The sequence below is a fragment of the Mytilus californianus genome, unplaced genomic scaffold (assembly GCF_021869535.1).
Source record: "Mytilus californianus isolate M0D057914Y unplaced genomic scaffold, xbMytCali1.0.p SCAF_2, whole genome shotgun sequence".
In the NCBI taxonomy this organism is placed as follows: Eukaryota; Metazoa; Mollusca; class Bivalvia; order Mytilida; family Mytilidae; genus Mytilus; species Mytilus californianus.
The window spans coordinates 85,996,714-86,012,604 of NW_026262668.1; the positions used below are offsets into that span (position 1 = coordinate 85,996,714).

Below are 15,891 nucleotides of genomic sequence, written 5' to 3' on the forward strand. Positions count from 1 at the left end.
AGTACAGCTCAGTTTGACGATCATTTTAACGCGCTGCCCTCTATGACATGGTCCAGCAATTGTGAATTAATTAGCATTGTTGCTGTCCATCAGATTGTCTTTTTTTTATTTTCTGTCGACAGGCGAGACGTATCCCTGTGTCAACAGTTTATTATAAGTAAAATTCTGCTTGAACTTATTTTACATTATTTTCATGGTGTGCGTTTGCTTTTTCACTGATATTTGATATTCATTACTTTGGTCTTGCCTCTATTTTGTTTTAGATTTGCAGATGTTAAAAGCGAACAATTTTACTGCACCAAATGCGGAAACCCAGTCACTTTAAAATGATTACAAATTTGTTATATATATACATATTATAACCTAAACTGGACTTTTAAAATTGAAACTTTATTTTAATACTTTTCAGAATGCGTATTAATGTTGTTGATTATTTATTTTGACAGTTTTGTTTCGGAATCACCAAGATGGTTATTAAGTCGTGGGAGGACGAAAGAAGGTCTAGCAATTTTAAAAAAGATGGCAATATTTAATGGAAAGATATTGGACATATCTGTGGAGAATGTTGTAGTAAAGGAGATACATAGAACATCATTTCTTGATTTTGTGAAAACACTGATGAAGTCTAAAAAACTTGTTGGAAGATTGTTAGTAATATGTCTTAATTGGTAAGTAGTTTTTAAAGAGTTTGGTAAGGATATTTATTAAAAATATATAGGTATGTTGCAATATAGCAATTCTCCGGCCACGCTTAACAATAGGATTTTCATAATATTAGTGATACCTAATAAAGACTGGTTTATGCTCTCTATATGTCGTTTTGGTAATTTGTTTAAATTCATCTAAAACATTTAAACTCGTCAAAAATACCAGACTTATAGTTAGCTATATACTCAAGACGTTTGTTTCTAGAACACAAGACTCATCAGTGGTGCGCAATTACAGTTGGAAGACCAAAATATAAGAAAGACATCCGTAACCAAAATGAGAATTGCATTCGGAAATCTCATGACTTTTTATACCTTTAACGTATTTTCCAAATCATTTATTTATTTAGTATATTTATATATAATTTATTTAGCCTAACAAACTTTTGCATTTATTTGTTGAAGTAAGGAACAAAATATATACTGAGCTTGTCAAAACAATAATTTTATTTAAGAGACGTCCCTGATTACACTTAAGTATATAACCTGTCCCACTTAAATTAAATACATTAGTAATGTTTGGTAAGCTTTTTTTGGCTAACGGCAGATAACCCAAATTGAATGTTTAGCATGTTCCATCACCCTATACATGCTATACGTCCGATACTTACCGAAAGTATAATTTATGTATAAGTTATGTGACTTCTACGCACGCCTCTATCAAAAAAATTAATCTTTCACAGGTTTGCAATCGCAATGACATATTATGGTATATCTATGAATGTGGCAAAGTTCAGTGGAGATGTTTTTGTTAATTTTGCTGCTTCATCGTCAGCTGAATTTTCTGCAGTAATTTTCTGTTGGATTGTAACGGACAGAGTTGGTCGTAAAGGACTCTTCTGTAGTGCTATGATTTTGGGAGGTGTGACGTGTATATGTACTATATTTACATCTCTGTATGCCGACAAATGTAAGTTTACTTGTCAGATATAACACTGTGCAAACATAATACTGAGTTTACATCAAATTTTATATGAAAAATTATAAATATTTAAAGAAAAACGAAAACAAATGTTGGCCTTACGATAAATTATGGGAAAATGCATTAAACAAACTTTTAAACGAACACATAGCATTTTAAGCCTTTACCACCCTTATAATAGTCTAATAGCGGACATAACAGGATTAGCATGTATTGAAGACACAGCTGTCAACATAGACAAAGCGAATGCTTAAAATCTCTTTAAACTTCGTATAAAAATGAAGCTTTAAACGTATACCATGCACGTATCATTCAACTTTTATACTTATACCATGCACGCATCATTCAATTTTTCAGCTTTACTATGGTTAACTACGACGCTTGCAATGGTTGGAAAGTTCTTTTGTACCATTACATTTTTTGTTATTTATATATTCACTGCTGAGTTATTCCCAACTGTTCTGCGGGCGTCTGTTCTTGGAGTTGCAAGCATGACTGGTCGTATTGGGTCAATATCATCGGCATATGTAGGTGAACTGGTAAGTTTGATGGACAGATCCTGTAAATCAGAAGTTCCCACAACAAAGTAAGATGATGTCTAAAAAAAGGAACATAAATGCTCTTGATATTCAGTTGATCAAACTTAATGGCTACCGTTTTACTACAAATATGTTTGCTACCTTTTTAATGAATGTACAATTTCACATAGTTTAAATATGTTTTAAAATAATTTGTCCAATACATAAATTGAAATGGAGGGGTTCAGTCTTTAGTTTTCTATGTTTTGTTTTATGTACTGTTGTTTGTCTGTTCGTCTGTTTTTTCTTTTTGTTTTTAGACATGGCGTTGTCAGTGTATTTTCGACTTATGAGTTTGAATGTCCCTTTTGGTATCTTACTCCTCTCTTTTAAACAGATTTGTGAAATCTATAGTGAAATGGTATTTGCTATGTTATTCTTTTTATTAAAAATCGTATGATATATTTATGTAGAGGATTATATTACTTCTCTAGATCTGGTAAGATAACCCGCGTCATATTATGTTAAATACTACTACTCTACAAAAAAATTAAATTATGTGCGCATATGTTCACAGTTATGTTTTCTGTCATGTCCGTTTAACATGCCACATTAATAAGCACTTTAAAATTAATTTTTTTTTTGCATGTACGTTTTTTATTAAAATTGTATGAATCTTTAAAAAAAGATCACGACGCGTTTGACAATTTAATCTTGTAAGTAGATGTAGGTGTATTAACTTATCAATAATTTATTTAATTCTTAACTTAATTCACCAGTTTGGTAGTATTCCATAGAAGAACTACTTGAAATGGGAGAAGAGCTGCTATATTATTTACCAGGAAATCTAAATGGAAAACATACAATTAGGCAATAGAAAAACAATACAACAACTTGAAATATATAGCACACACATTAAAAAGTACAGCTTGAACAATAAGATAGAAACACGACATCTACAATTGTTATAACTTAAAAGAGAGGCGAAAGATACCAAAGGGACATTCAAACGTATAAAGTCGAAAATAAACTGACAACGGTAAGATCAAAAAGGAAAAAGACAACCAGACAAACAGTACACAAAACACAACATAGAAAACTAAAGACTGAGCAACACGAACCTCAACAAAAACCGAAGGTGATTTCAGGTGAAGGGAAGGCAGATCCTGCTCCACACGTGGCATCCGTCTTGTTGCTCATGTTGGTACAAACCCGGTAATAAGTCTAATTCGGTAGGTCACATTCGGAGAAAAGGAGACGGGATAGTAGTTACATTTGGAACATATCCGCTATCATCTGTGAAACGGATACCCCATAACGGTCAACCAACTCGTGATGGCGTCCGTAAAATTTACGAAGGGATGACCTCAACTTCATAACTTGGAACTCTTGGTTTAATAGCTTCCTTGTGAGTAGCAACCCTCTATCAAGGAACTCACGATAGGAATAACAGCGAATTGTTTACATACAAAGTACGATTTATCCCTCCCCTAAGACAAGATACTTTTATCTAAAATCTAAATTAAAGATGTTTGATATGTCTTGTAGCTGATTAATATTGTTTTACGAGATATTAGTCTGAAATTGTTTTAGCCATAATCTCTTCGTATTCATATATTAACATGAGACATGTGCTACCTCATGGGCTATCGAAGGTTATTAGTGCATATGTGTCTTATTAATCATCATGCATTTCGGTAATCACATCTGCAAATTTGCGGGAATTAGTGTGCTCCTCAGGTACACGTTTGAGGAAAATTGTATGCTACTTTATGATGTTCAACGATAAATCCAGAAAAAAAAACCTCGACGGAAGTTTTTTTTTTATTTGCGCTATGTTGTTGGGGCTTTTTGTAGGGGATAGTTGTATGATCCCATTGTACACTTTTACCGTTTAAGGTATGCACTGTTTTAAACTATTGATTATTAAAAGTGTGTTTATAATAACTGCAGTAACATACATGAATGAATCGAACGAAAAAAAATACATCATTTCATATCTTATTAAGGGTGACATAATACAGACTAAATTTGGAGTAGCACTTCCATTGATCGTATTAGGAAGTTTTGGATTGATGGCTGGGTTGTTATCTCTTACCTTACCAGACACTACAAACACATGTCTTCCAGAGTCTGTCGATGATGCAAAAGAAATACAAATCAGGTAATGAAAATTTCTAGTGTCACAGAATTACATAAGACAAGTTTAAACAAATATAAAATAAACTTGGTATATATACAGAACTAGTTCCTTAACTACTATCAAAGAATGTATCAATAATTTTTGTAATTAAACATGAAAATAGTGGAATAAACTATTTTTGGAATGTAAAAAGTTTTTATGGATGTTTTAGATAAATTACGCGCATTTGATGATCCTTTTATTTGGTTGACAGTTTTCACTGTTCGAATCTTAATACTACACTTCCACACAATCTTATCATACAAAAAGTTTCCCTATTTAATTAAATGGTGGTTTGTTTGAAAAATCTGATAGCAAATTCATTATGCTAGATATACTTACTGAATGTGTGATGAGATGATTGATCTGTACATTTTCTCCATGACAACATTTATGTAAGTTTCGGCAATAAAGTTTATGAACAGGTTGTAGGTATTCCTATTGGCACTAAATGTACCCCTTGAAAAGCAGACTTGTTCCTGTACTGTTATGAATCACAGTTTATGGCCAAACTCAGTAAAAACCCGTCTTATTTTATTTAATTTATAAATTCAACGACACTTACCGTTATCTTAATGATATTTTGTCGTGTAATAATCAAGAATTCTCTAAATATACTGCCGAAATTTACCCAAAGGAACTTACTTTAAATAAATCAAATTATTACAGCAATAACTGCCCTTTCCTAGATTTAGATATTTCAGTTTTACACGAGAAACTCTACACAAAAATCTACGACAAAAGGGATGATTTTTCTTTCACCGAAAAGTCGCTGATGAGTCTTTTGTAGACGAAACGCGCATCTGGCGTAGAATATTTTAATCCTGGTATCTACGATGAGTATATCTATAGCGAGGTCTTTTCAGACCAATTATGTCCAGGTTCAAACTTGAAATCAATAGAAGTGAACATAAGAAATGTAACCTATATGAGCTCCAAAACCGTAAAAAATGTGTGTTTCCACAGGATAGCAGCACGTATTAAAATGGATCTGCAATCTAATTAAAATATAGATCTCGGATTTCGTTATACTACGTTATACTACATACGAAGATCTAACAACTACCCGTATAAGGTTTCACTTCTGAAGGATTTTGCATGTGACTTTTTCAACCAATCAGAATTCTAGTTATCCAATCTGAACAGCGCACGCGGAACATATTTACTTGAATGAGGTTCATTGAAAGGTCCCGAGGGTATCCAAAAATAAAAACAATGGGACTGAAAATTTATCGCTTCGATTGTTAATCGTTTGGAAATAGTTTTTAAATCTCTTTCGTCGTCATATTGTAACTATAGCCATGAATATTTGAAATATGTGACGTTTGTCAATGTTTTCAGATGTGCCTCATATGCTTTATGACTTGAGGTCGGTTCGTAATCGTGGAAATTAAAGAGTACAGTAAACACTGTTAAACTGTACACTATAGCACTATAGCACCGCCCCTGACTGCTTCCCTCTGCCAGACGTGGATCAAGGATTTTGATAAGGGGGTGCAAACTATGCATAGTTTGAATGGGACATGTAAAAAGTCTAAGCATTGATAAACCATACATATATATGTTTAGCGCCACAAGCACCCCCTCGGCTTGCATACAAGAAAAAAAAACTGTCCTCTATTAGCTGCTCTGGTGAAGTTTTTTTTAGCTCAGTTGGTCGAGTCTACTAGAGAGGTGCCTTACTGTACGAATTTTTGTGAACTGTCAGGGTGGGTGGGCTCTTTTATTTTGTATCTAGTAAGAAAAAAATCTTAGGTAGTAGGCTATATATTTAAATACATGTGTATTTCCTATACAATTCCCATGCTGTAGCAGATACATATATACAAAAAACCAATCCTAGTCTATCATTGACATAATAATTGATAAATAAAATTCGAACTTGATCTGTAACTTGTCATGATAAAACAATACACCAAAAACCAAATCAATATCTTCAAGCACGAAGAAAAAAAGTGTGGAAAACTGATTTGCCAGACTGACGGATGGACAGACAGACGGACGGAGTGCAAACCTAAAGTCCCCTTCGACTTTGACGGTAGGGGACTAATAACCAGGCATTTTGTAATATCAATATATGATTTAGATAGCTGCGAATTTAGCTCGAACTGAAAATTCTTGCTTTTTTACCTTTTAAATAAATCCTTACATTTACAGTTACCAATAAACCTGACTTCCAAATAACCTTGCATTTTGTAAGATTAATATATGATTGAGATAGCTGTAGAGTTTTATTAAAATCCAAGTTAATTTGAAAAAAAGTTATATAGGGAGCTACCATTTGATTTTTAGGGGGGGGGGGGGGGGGGGGCTAGGATGAAATTTGAAAAAAAATAGGCAGGACAGGAGTTTTGAGTAAAAAAAAGGCAGGATGAGACACTTGCAAAAAAAAAGTCAAGCCACACTTAAAAATATTTTGGTTTGCCCAAACCCTACCCAAAGGTAGAGACAGTGGGTAGGTAGGTAGGCATTTTCTTTTTTTTCTCTAAAGAGTAATTGAAGCGTCAGATGATTTTTAGTCTTCATGCCTATCTGATTAAAAAAAAAACTTTTTCACATCAGGACAATAAAAGATTTTGAGTAGGCAGCTATTATATGGGTAGATAGGGTTAGGGCAAACAAACATATTCTTTTTTATGGCCTCAGGATGACAATTTAGGTAAAAAAAAAATCAGGATAAACTTAAAAAAAAAGGCAGGACCGAATAGAGTGAAAAATAAAAAGGCAGGACAGATATTACAACTAAAAAAAATGCAGGACAAAATTTTTCATCCTAGCCCCCACCCCCCCATAAAAATCAAATGGTAGCTCCCTTAGTCCAAAATGAAAATTCTAGCTTTTTTTACCTTTTAATCAAATTTTTAAATTTGAAATTAAAGCAATAAACTAAATTATCAATAACCTGTCATTTTTTAAGATCAATATATACTTGACATAGAAGGGCTGCAGAAGTCATACACAGAATATAGTGGCCCTATTGCTTCAAAGTGTCTGCAAAATAGACCAAAATCACAAATAATAAATCATGAAAAAGGTCAAGGTCAGAAAAAAATGCCTGTGTTGGACATGTTCACCTTAAAATCATTCCATACACCAAATGTAGAGGCCTTATTGCTAGTTTGAGAAATAGACTTAACCACAACAACTAAAGAATGAACCATGAAAAAGAGGTCAAGGTTTGATAAAAACTGCTAGTCCAAAATGCACATGTACATCTAACAATTATTCTATACACCAAATATAGTTGACCTATTGCTTATAGAATCTGAGATAATACATTTGTAAAGTGAAAATTTCAAATGAGAAAAAAAAGCATAATTTTTAATCAAGCAGTCACTGAACCATAAAAATTAGGTCAAGGACAATGGACATGTGTTGGACAGAAACTTAGTGACTACACATATAAGGTACACAAAAATGTATCTGTGTACAAGGTATAAAACATCCAGGTCATCTATCTTCTGAAATATCAAACTTTATTCAAATAGTTTATGCTGCTGCACAATTATGCTGATTGTAATCCCTAAGTGTCACATTTTGCAACAATGGTCTCAGGTGACACAAAAACTATTTCATTAAATTCAATCACATTTCATGTGCCTGTACCAAGTATAAACCCTGTTGTATACTTGTAGTACATGTTGCATGGCCTATAGTTTTTATTTTTTTTATTTTCAGAATTGTGTATTAAATGCATATGACAGATCTATATAAAATAGATGTGGTACATTTTTGTACATGCAGTGATGTGATGTACATGTACATGAATGATTATCACAGACACAATGAACAAGATATTTCTGCTGAATTAATTCACTTCTTTTATAGACACATTAAAGAGTAGAGCTTGACATATTGCATAGACAATTGCCTTTCCTTCTATTGAAGCCTTATATATACATGTAGGTTTCATTCTAGATGTCATTTAGTTATTTTTTGCTATTTTAGTTGCTGTCGGTCTATAACAAAGCAGGGTTATTATTCACATCACAGAAACATATTCTTGTCCTGAATATGCATATTAATTTGCCACTGGACTGTAAGCAGCTATCCATCATCATTAACATATATATAAACGTTTCATGTATAGTATCTCTTCTTGTTCATATGTAAACTTTGACCTTCTGCTTTATATACATTGTGTAGAATCTGAGAAATGGAATTAACCACAATATATATTAATTTGCACAAAAAAATAACCTTAATCACTGATGGGTAAAATGAGGTTGGGGTCACATGAACACCGTCTTTTGTTTGATTTTATTTTTACCTAATGTATATACCTTAATTTTTTATTTAGATATCTGTAGACTTATAAGTTGAAACAAGAGTGCACACGCTGAAATGTCTCGCCTACTATACTGACCATTGATTTTATGTTGATAGTCCTACTTATAAAGTTTTACTACAAGTATCACATTAACATTTATGATCCAAGAAAACGAGGTCAAGGTCAGATAAACCAAGGGGGAAATACATGTACACCTTTAATACAATCATTCCATACACAGAATATAGATGACCTATTGCTTGTAGTATAAAACAAACAGACCAAACCATGGAAATTCCATATGGACCAATGAACCATGAAAATGAAGTCAAGGTCAGATGATACCTACCAGACATACATACATGCATACACCTTACAATCATTCCTTACACCAAATATAGTTGACATATTGCTTAAAGTTTAAGAGAAACAGACCAAAACACAAAAGCTTAACATTGAGCAATGAACCGTGAAAATTAGGTCAAGGTCAAATAATACCTGCCAGACTGATTGCCAGACTGATATGTACATTGTAAAATATTTCCATACACCAAATATAGTTGACCTACTGCATACAGTATTAGAAAAACAGACCAAAACACAAAAACTAAACTAGTACCACTGAACCATGAAAATGAGGTCAAGGTCAGATGACACCTGCCAGCTGGACATGTACACCTTACAATCATTACATACATGTACGCTAAATATAGTAGACCTATTGCTGATAGTATCTGAGATATGGACTTGACCATGAAAACTTAACCTTATTCACTGATCCATGAAACAAGGTCGAGGTCAAATGAAAACTGTCTGACAGGCATTAGGACCTTGCAAGGTACGCACATACATGTACCAAATATAGTTATCCAATTACTCATAATAAGAGAGAAATTAACATAACAAAAATTCTGAACTTTTTTTTCAAGTAGTCACTGAACCATGAAAATGAGGTCAATGACAATAGACATATGACAGACGGAAACTTCATATCATAATGCATCTATATACAAAGTATGAAGCATCCAGATCTTCTACCTTCTGCAATATTAAGCTTTTAAGAAGTGAGTTAACGCCGCCGCATCACTATCCCTAATTACACAAAATTTAGATTATTTTTTAACTTTTGTGATAAAATGGTGATATACATGTATGTGCTCTGTTGATACAACATTTTACAATTTTCATGCATCTTGGGACTGGCAAGTTTTGAAAATGATGAGTCCAGACTGATTATGATGAGTCCAGGACTCGCCTTAATGAGAACCCGGGGCTCGACAAAAAATTGAGAGACAAGTTGAACCCCGTCTGACAACACATGTAAACCTTTGATCCCATACATGTATACCAAATATCGTATTACTTATAATATGCCACAAATTCACTCGATAAAATCACTACACATGTAGTTTTTTAAGGAGCACTGAACAATGAAAATGAAATAAGGACAATGGACATATGTCTTGACAGAAACTTCTAAACATAAGGATTCCTTATACATTATCATGATTATGATTTTAAGTATGACAAATCCATGATTTCTACCCTCTGAAATATAAAACTTCATATAAATAGTAAATGTTGTTGTCCGATTAGCATTTCATGTCTTGCATGTCTTGTATTCTGAAACTTTTGTCACAGACAGGACATAACTGGAGACCTTTGAGGAATTAAGCCTACTTATACATGTTATAAGCCTCATGGTGATAGTCAGTAATTTATCTGGAGGAAAATGAACAAGGAAGATACAAAAAGTGAAGGTAGTCTTCAGTTCCAGAACAGACATAGTTGTCAGAAATTTTTTTTTTAATTATCTGGTTTATCCGTTCAAATAAAGACAGAAGAAATCTATCTATTACTAAAATATAACTGTTCTGAACTGCATTTTATTTAATAGACGTATAGCACTGTCAACATGTACAATGTACCTGACAACAACCAAGCAACAATCTTTTAGTTCACAAGTACAACAGCTTGATCCATATGTGATCCAAAATGTGCAGAATGCTATTATGGTGGGAGGTTCAAATTCACTTTATACTTCTCTACTTTGAATATTATATCCTATATCACCTTCATTGCTGGTGATCATCATGTCATGTACATGTAAAACTTATTTTTAAACTTCTATAAATGGAAACCAGATTGGTCAAATATGTCTTCATAACGAGTTGAAAATATGGAATGTCTTGGACTAGGTACTGTGGCTTCCAAAGATTTAAAGATTGTCTGATGGTCTTAAATCTGTATTGTATATGACTGTTACATGTATAAATGAAAAAGGCTTTTATATCTTTGCTTTTGTACAGACATCATTGACATTTATATTAGCAAACAATTTGCATTTCCTGGCATATCTATTTGTTTGGCGGCTGAACATTTCCAAATGCATGTTTCATGTTTTTCACATCCTTTTTAGTTTTCTGATGAAAATGCTGTTGCTTCCAGTTGATACAGATTCTATAGCTGAGCCTGTGCCTGGCCATTTCTTTATGTCTAGCATGTGTGTGAATTATTCACAGTGACTCTCAATTTCATTTCCCCAAACTTTCTGTGTCTGATTCCTTTCAATGAAGCTATATAGACCAGGGAAGAATGTCTGCTCCTGAAACATGTGAAATATCAATTTAAATATATTTATGGAATATTCTGATTTCAAAACAATGCTGACTCCATTATAAAGCTTATTTAAGATTATTTAACATCCGTTTCAGAGGAACTCATTTAATTTTTTTCTTTAATAATTATTACTAGCTTTTCCAGACTAAAAGATGAAGAAAAAATGTACATGCATGTTTGTTTAGGTTTTCCCTACCTACATGTACATACCCTGTTACTTAATACTAGTGTTTATTCAAACACATTTTAATTGATATGTTCCTCTGGTTAATGACTGAATGTTTTATTAAATAAATGTTACTTACAGATATACATGTAGGTTATCTAAAAGTAAATTTATAAATTGACACTGTGAATCCATTTCTAGGATCCACATCTTCTTATCTTTGAACATTTTTTGGGGAAATAAAAACACTGGCCCTTGAGTAATCCTTTTTGGGATTAGTCCTTGAGGTGTGGATTCCCTAATCAAATTTGTACGTACATGTATTTATTATCAGAATCTGTACACAAATCTTTAAACTTGTATTTCATTTCATTTCATTTCACATTTTTTACTTTTTGTTTAGCATCATCATTTCCAAACATTAATCTTATAAGATACCTATTGATTTTGTTTGATGGTTGGTTGTTTTCTGAACAATTTAACATACATGTATGTACTATGATAGAGATAGCCTCGTCTGTCTTGTTCTATATATTGATCAAGTATATGTATTAGACATGTTGAATTTAAAGATAGAGTATTCTATCAGTCAAGAGCATAATTACTTAATCAAGTCTTCAAACTTATTTATACTAGTAATGTTACAAATGAAAACAAAGCAGTGGCGGACCCAGAAATTTTCTTCATTATGGGGGCCTGTACAGCCATGCTTCAGTGATTCCCTATATAAACAACCAAATTTTTCCAAAAAAGGGGGCCTGAGCCCCCTGAGCTCCCCCTCTAAATCCGCCTCTGCAAAGTTACTCAATCATGTAGTTAAAGCTAAATATTTGAGTATAAAAGACTACAATAAATAGGGAATGTGTCCATAGGACACAGATGATGCCCACTCTTGCAGATCATATAAAGTTATAAAACGACATAACTGAAGAACGGTAAAAGTGATGCTTCCCAAATTTGTGCTTGATCTGAGTTTTTTTGGTAATAAGTATTGTGTATAAGTTTCATAACATTTGGTTGAGGCAAACTAAAGTTAGAGATTGAAACGAAAAATTCAGCAATTATACCATTTGTTCTGGAACGGTTAAAGTAACACTTTTTGCCTCTTTCAACTGATTTTTATAGTTCGTTCTTATATTGTACTGTTACACCACTGTCCCAGGTTAGGGGGAGGGTTGGTATCCCGCTAACATGTTTAACCCTGCCACATTCTGTATGTATGTGCCTGTCCCAAGTCAGGAGCCTGTAATTCAGTGGTTGTCGTTTGTTTATGTGTTACATACTTGTTTTTTGTTTGTTTTTTTTTACATAAATTAGGCCGTTAGTTTTTCTCGTTTGATTGTTTTACATTGTCATTTCGGGGCCTTTTATAGCTGACTGTGTGATATGGGCTTTGCTCATTGTTGAAGGCTGTACGGTGACCTATAGTTGTTAATTTCTGTGTCATTTGGTCTCTTGTGGAGAGTTGTCTCATTGGCAATTGCAATAATACCACATCTTCTTTTTTATATGTACATAAACAGGATGAAGTTATTTTTCTCACAAAGCATTAAACTAATATTTAATGAACACTGAAACACTAATTGCCATTCTGACCCACTGTAGCCGAGTCCAAGAATAGTGAACAATTAATTTCTTTCTTGGCAGAAAATTTCCCCTAACAATTATCTGGAGCACCACATGATATCAACATGTATCAGTGTGTGACAGAAGTAAAAAAAGTATGCTGATATTAAAACTTCTTCTGCATGTGCTGGCATAAGTATACATGTATATCTTTGCAAGTACACAGTAGAATATCATTAATAAGATGACATTATGATTTATATACTATTACCAATGAATTTAGATTTATCTGATCCCATATCTTCATTGACTTTGTAAATTATAATTTTTTGGTAGGAGAATTAGGAGAATGAAGACTTGCAATGTATTTTCTGGGATATTGTCATGTTTTTTTAAAGTACACTGTGAATCCTCCACACAGATTTTTTTTAATAAACACTCGAGAAGTTGCCCAATGATAGAAAAATGTCAACCTTTAATACTCTATTTTCGAGAATTTACCTTTGAATGCAGACTTGATTATCGGGTAGCAGATATCTGGTATGTAAACTCTTTCCATAGCCCGTTTGAAGCATGTTGGAAGCCTGACCATGCAATCTTTGATTTCCAAAATTTGTCTCTTCTCAAATTTCAATTCTTTCAGTTTGTACTAAGGCAAAATTTCAGTTAATGCATTTTCTATGTTGTTTTTCCATTTCTACGTCGCCATCTTCAACATGTTCCTAGGTCGCGTTTATAAGGAGCATTCTGATTAGTCGATATAAATACTTTCTGGGGTCAAATATTACGTTATATAAGGTCACAAAAGTGAAACCTTGTAGGGTACTTGTTAGATCTTCGTATGTAGTATAACGTAGTATAACGAAATCCGAGATCTATATTTTAATTAGATTGATGGATCTGTTAAATGTTGCATGTTTCTTGTGAATCTGGAAACACTGCTACACGGTAATATTCATATAGTTTGTCCTGGACTTAGGTTATGATATCATATATCATTAAGATATCATTATACAAACTAAAATTTGTTATGTGTCAAGAGTCAGACACTATCATGACCAAAAGACAAACAGCATTGAACAAAACAATACACAGAAAAAGAAAGATAAAGCAACATTTTTGAAGTTATACTGATATACTGAAATTTCATACTACCACTAGGTCGTTCCGATGCTGGTAGACTCAGTCTCAGAACGTAGTATTTACCTAGGAGCGAATGATTCGGTACTGACAACTTAAAAGATACATGTTTACTGTAACTCAGCATTTTTTAAATTATGGAACTAAAGATTAAGTTTTATCCCTCTCATGGAAAGTTGACATGTTGTATTCGATATCTTTTGGTTGTTTTTCTTGTATTTGGCAGCTCATTCTTTTACCCTCGAAAGTATGTAATGAATTTTTTTTATTACTCTTCAACGTATTTTAACAGGAGTAAGTGACACAGGTGTAATTAGTAACAGGAACTGATGAGTTCTACCCATGTCGTGTTCGTAGCTCAATGTAGTTTTCTGTTTAATGTCCTATGTTCTATGTTTTATGGACTGTCGATAGTTTTGGCCATGGTGTTTTTCGTGAGCGTCACGGCATAATTTGACTACATGTACAAAAAATTGTTGTTAGATAAACGGTTTATCGAGAACTTCTTTTTTTAAGAAGTTTCGTTCCAACTATTAATGAAATACACAAGACGGCCCATTAATCAGTAGTCTTATTTTAAAGGGCAATACTAAAAACAAATTTTAAAAACAGTATTATTATATATATATGTTATGTTTTAAAGGTTCCTGCTTAAAGAACGGGAGATATCGATTTCAACTAAAATGGTCAGCCACTTGTGTCTTTGGTATCAGTGGTTTTGATTTTCAGTGAAATCTTTGTTGACATGAAGTCATGTGCACTTCTTGAAAGACATCTAATTATTAGCTAGTATTTGATAAGTAAAGTTTACCTCAGAAGTTGGCAATTTTGTTTGGTCTCGTTTGATCATATAGCTGTTTACTTGTTTAGGTCTTTTACATCCTTTAATTTCAAATATTAGATATTTAGGTACCAGTAAAGTCGTCTGATCTGTTATTTTCCCGACAGTGTTCTATTCCTTATTGTGACATTTCGACTGCGTGTGGAATTGCATGGCGGGTAATGCTTTCATAGCAGGAGACCCATACCCTGTCGACGCACCCGGTTTCGCTTCTTTTTGAGTTCATGCAACCCCTCCCCCGAGTTTTTGTTTGTTTCTTTTTAATCGATTAAATAGATTTGATACTTTCGCCTTAAGCTATTGGAACAGTATTGTAATGTTTAATATATTTTTTTTCATTTAGCAAGAAGAACGAAAACGGAACTGCTGTTAACGAATGCGAACTAGAGACATTGACAGAGAAAATATAGAAGTTACTATATATGGGCCATTCATTCATGACCAAATGTGATTAGTTTTCCTCTTTAAATATATATATCACTGATACATTGAATTAATCATTTTAACATTAAATTGAAGCAACCTATATAAGGGTAAATTCGTAAAATAATAGGCTAACCTGTGCTTTCAAATAAATAAAAACATGATATCAAAATACAAATTGTGCAATTAACTTAAGATTTTGGTAATTAATGACGATTTGATTACAAAATGATCAAACTTATAAAAATATTAAATACAAAAATACGATTAGGTGTGATTTCAAATTGAGACAACAATCCATAAAGACATAAGGAAAAAAAATGTGAACAATAACAGGTCACTTTACAGCATAACATTGTGCAAATCCAATACCATATAGTAAGCTATAAAATATTCCGGTATGACATTATGTGAAACAATTTGAAAGAGAAAACCAACGACCTGATTCAAACTACATCAATGAACGAGAAACGAATACGGCAGCCACTGGATTAAAACTTACTGACTTGGGACATGCACATAAATAATATGTCGGGT

General features: G+C 32.9%; 1 protein-coding gene and 1 long non-coding RNA gene across 2 annotated transcripts; one reads left to right on the top strand and one right to left on the bottom strand.

Moving 5' to 3' along the window:
• The first annotated feature begins 519 nt into the window (after positions 1 to 519).
• On the top strand, positions 520 to 15,527 carry LOC127727710 (organic cation transporter protein-like). Its single transcript, XM_052234825.1, has 5 exons — positions 520 to 668; positions 1,391 to 1,617; positions 1,987 to 2,168; positions 4,157 to 4,311; positions 15,275 to 15,527. The coding sequence occupies exons 1-5, from the start codon at positions 520 to 522 to the stop codon at positions 15,339 to 15,341; spliced, it is 780 nt and encodes a 259-aa protein (XP_052090785.1). The 3' UTR covers positions 15,342 to 15,527.
• Positions 10,466 to 13,839, bottom strand: LOC127730355 (uncharacterized). The gene is made up of 2 exons (XR_007995056.1): positions 13,452 to 13,839; positions 10,466 to 11,204 (listed from the first exon to the last, which is right to left on the bottom strand). It is a non-coding gene; the product is annotated as an uncharacterized LOC127730355 (long non-coding RNA).
• Positions 15,528 to 15,891: the final 364 nt, after the last annotated feature.

Bases quoted from the DNA above. Each gene is read 5' to 3' on its own strand.
- LOC127727710 (XM_052234825.1), top strand. From the start codon at position 520: ATGGCAATATTTAATGGAAAGATATTGGACATATCTGTGGAGAATGTT. The intron at 669-1,390 runs GTAAGTAGTTTT...AATCTTTCACAG, and splicing joins TTAGTAATATGTCTTAATTG to GTTTGCAATCGCAATGACAT. The intron at 2,169-4,156 runs GTAAGTTTGATG...TATCTTATTAAG, and splicing joins CGGCATATGTAGGTGAACTG to GGTGACATAATACAGACTAA.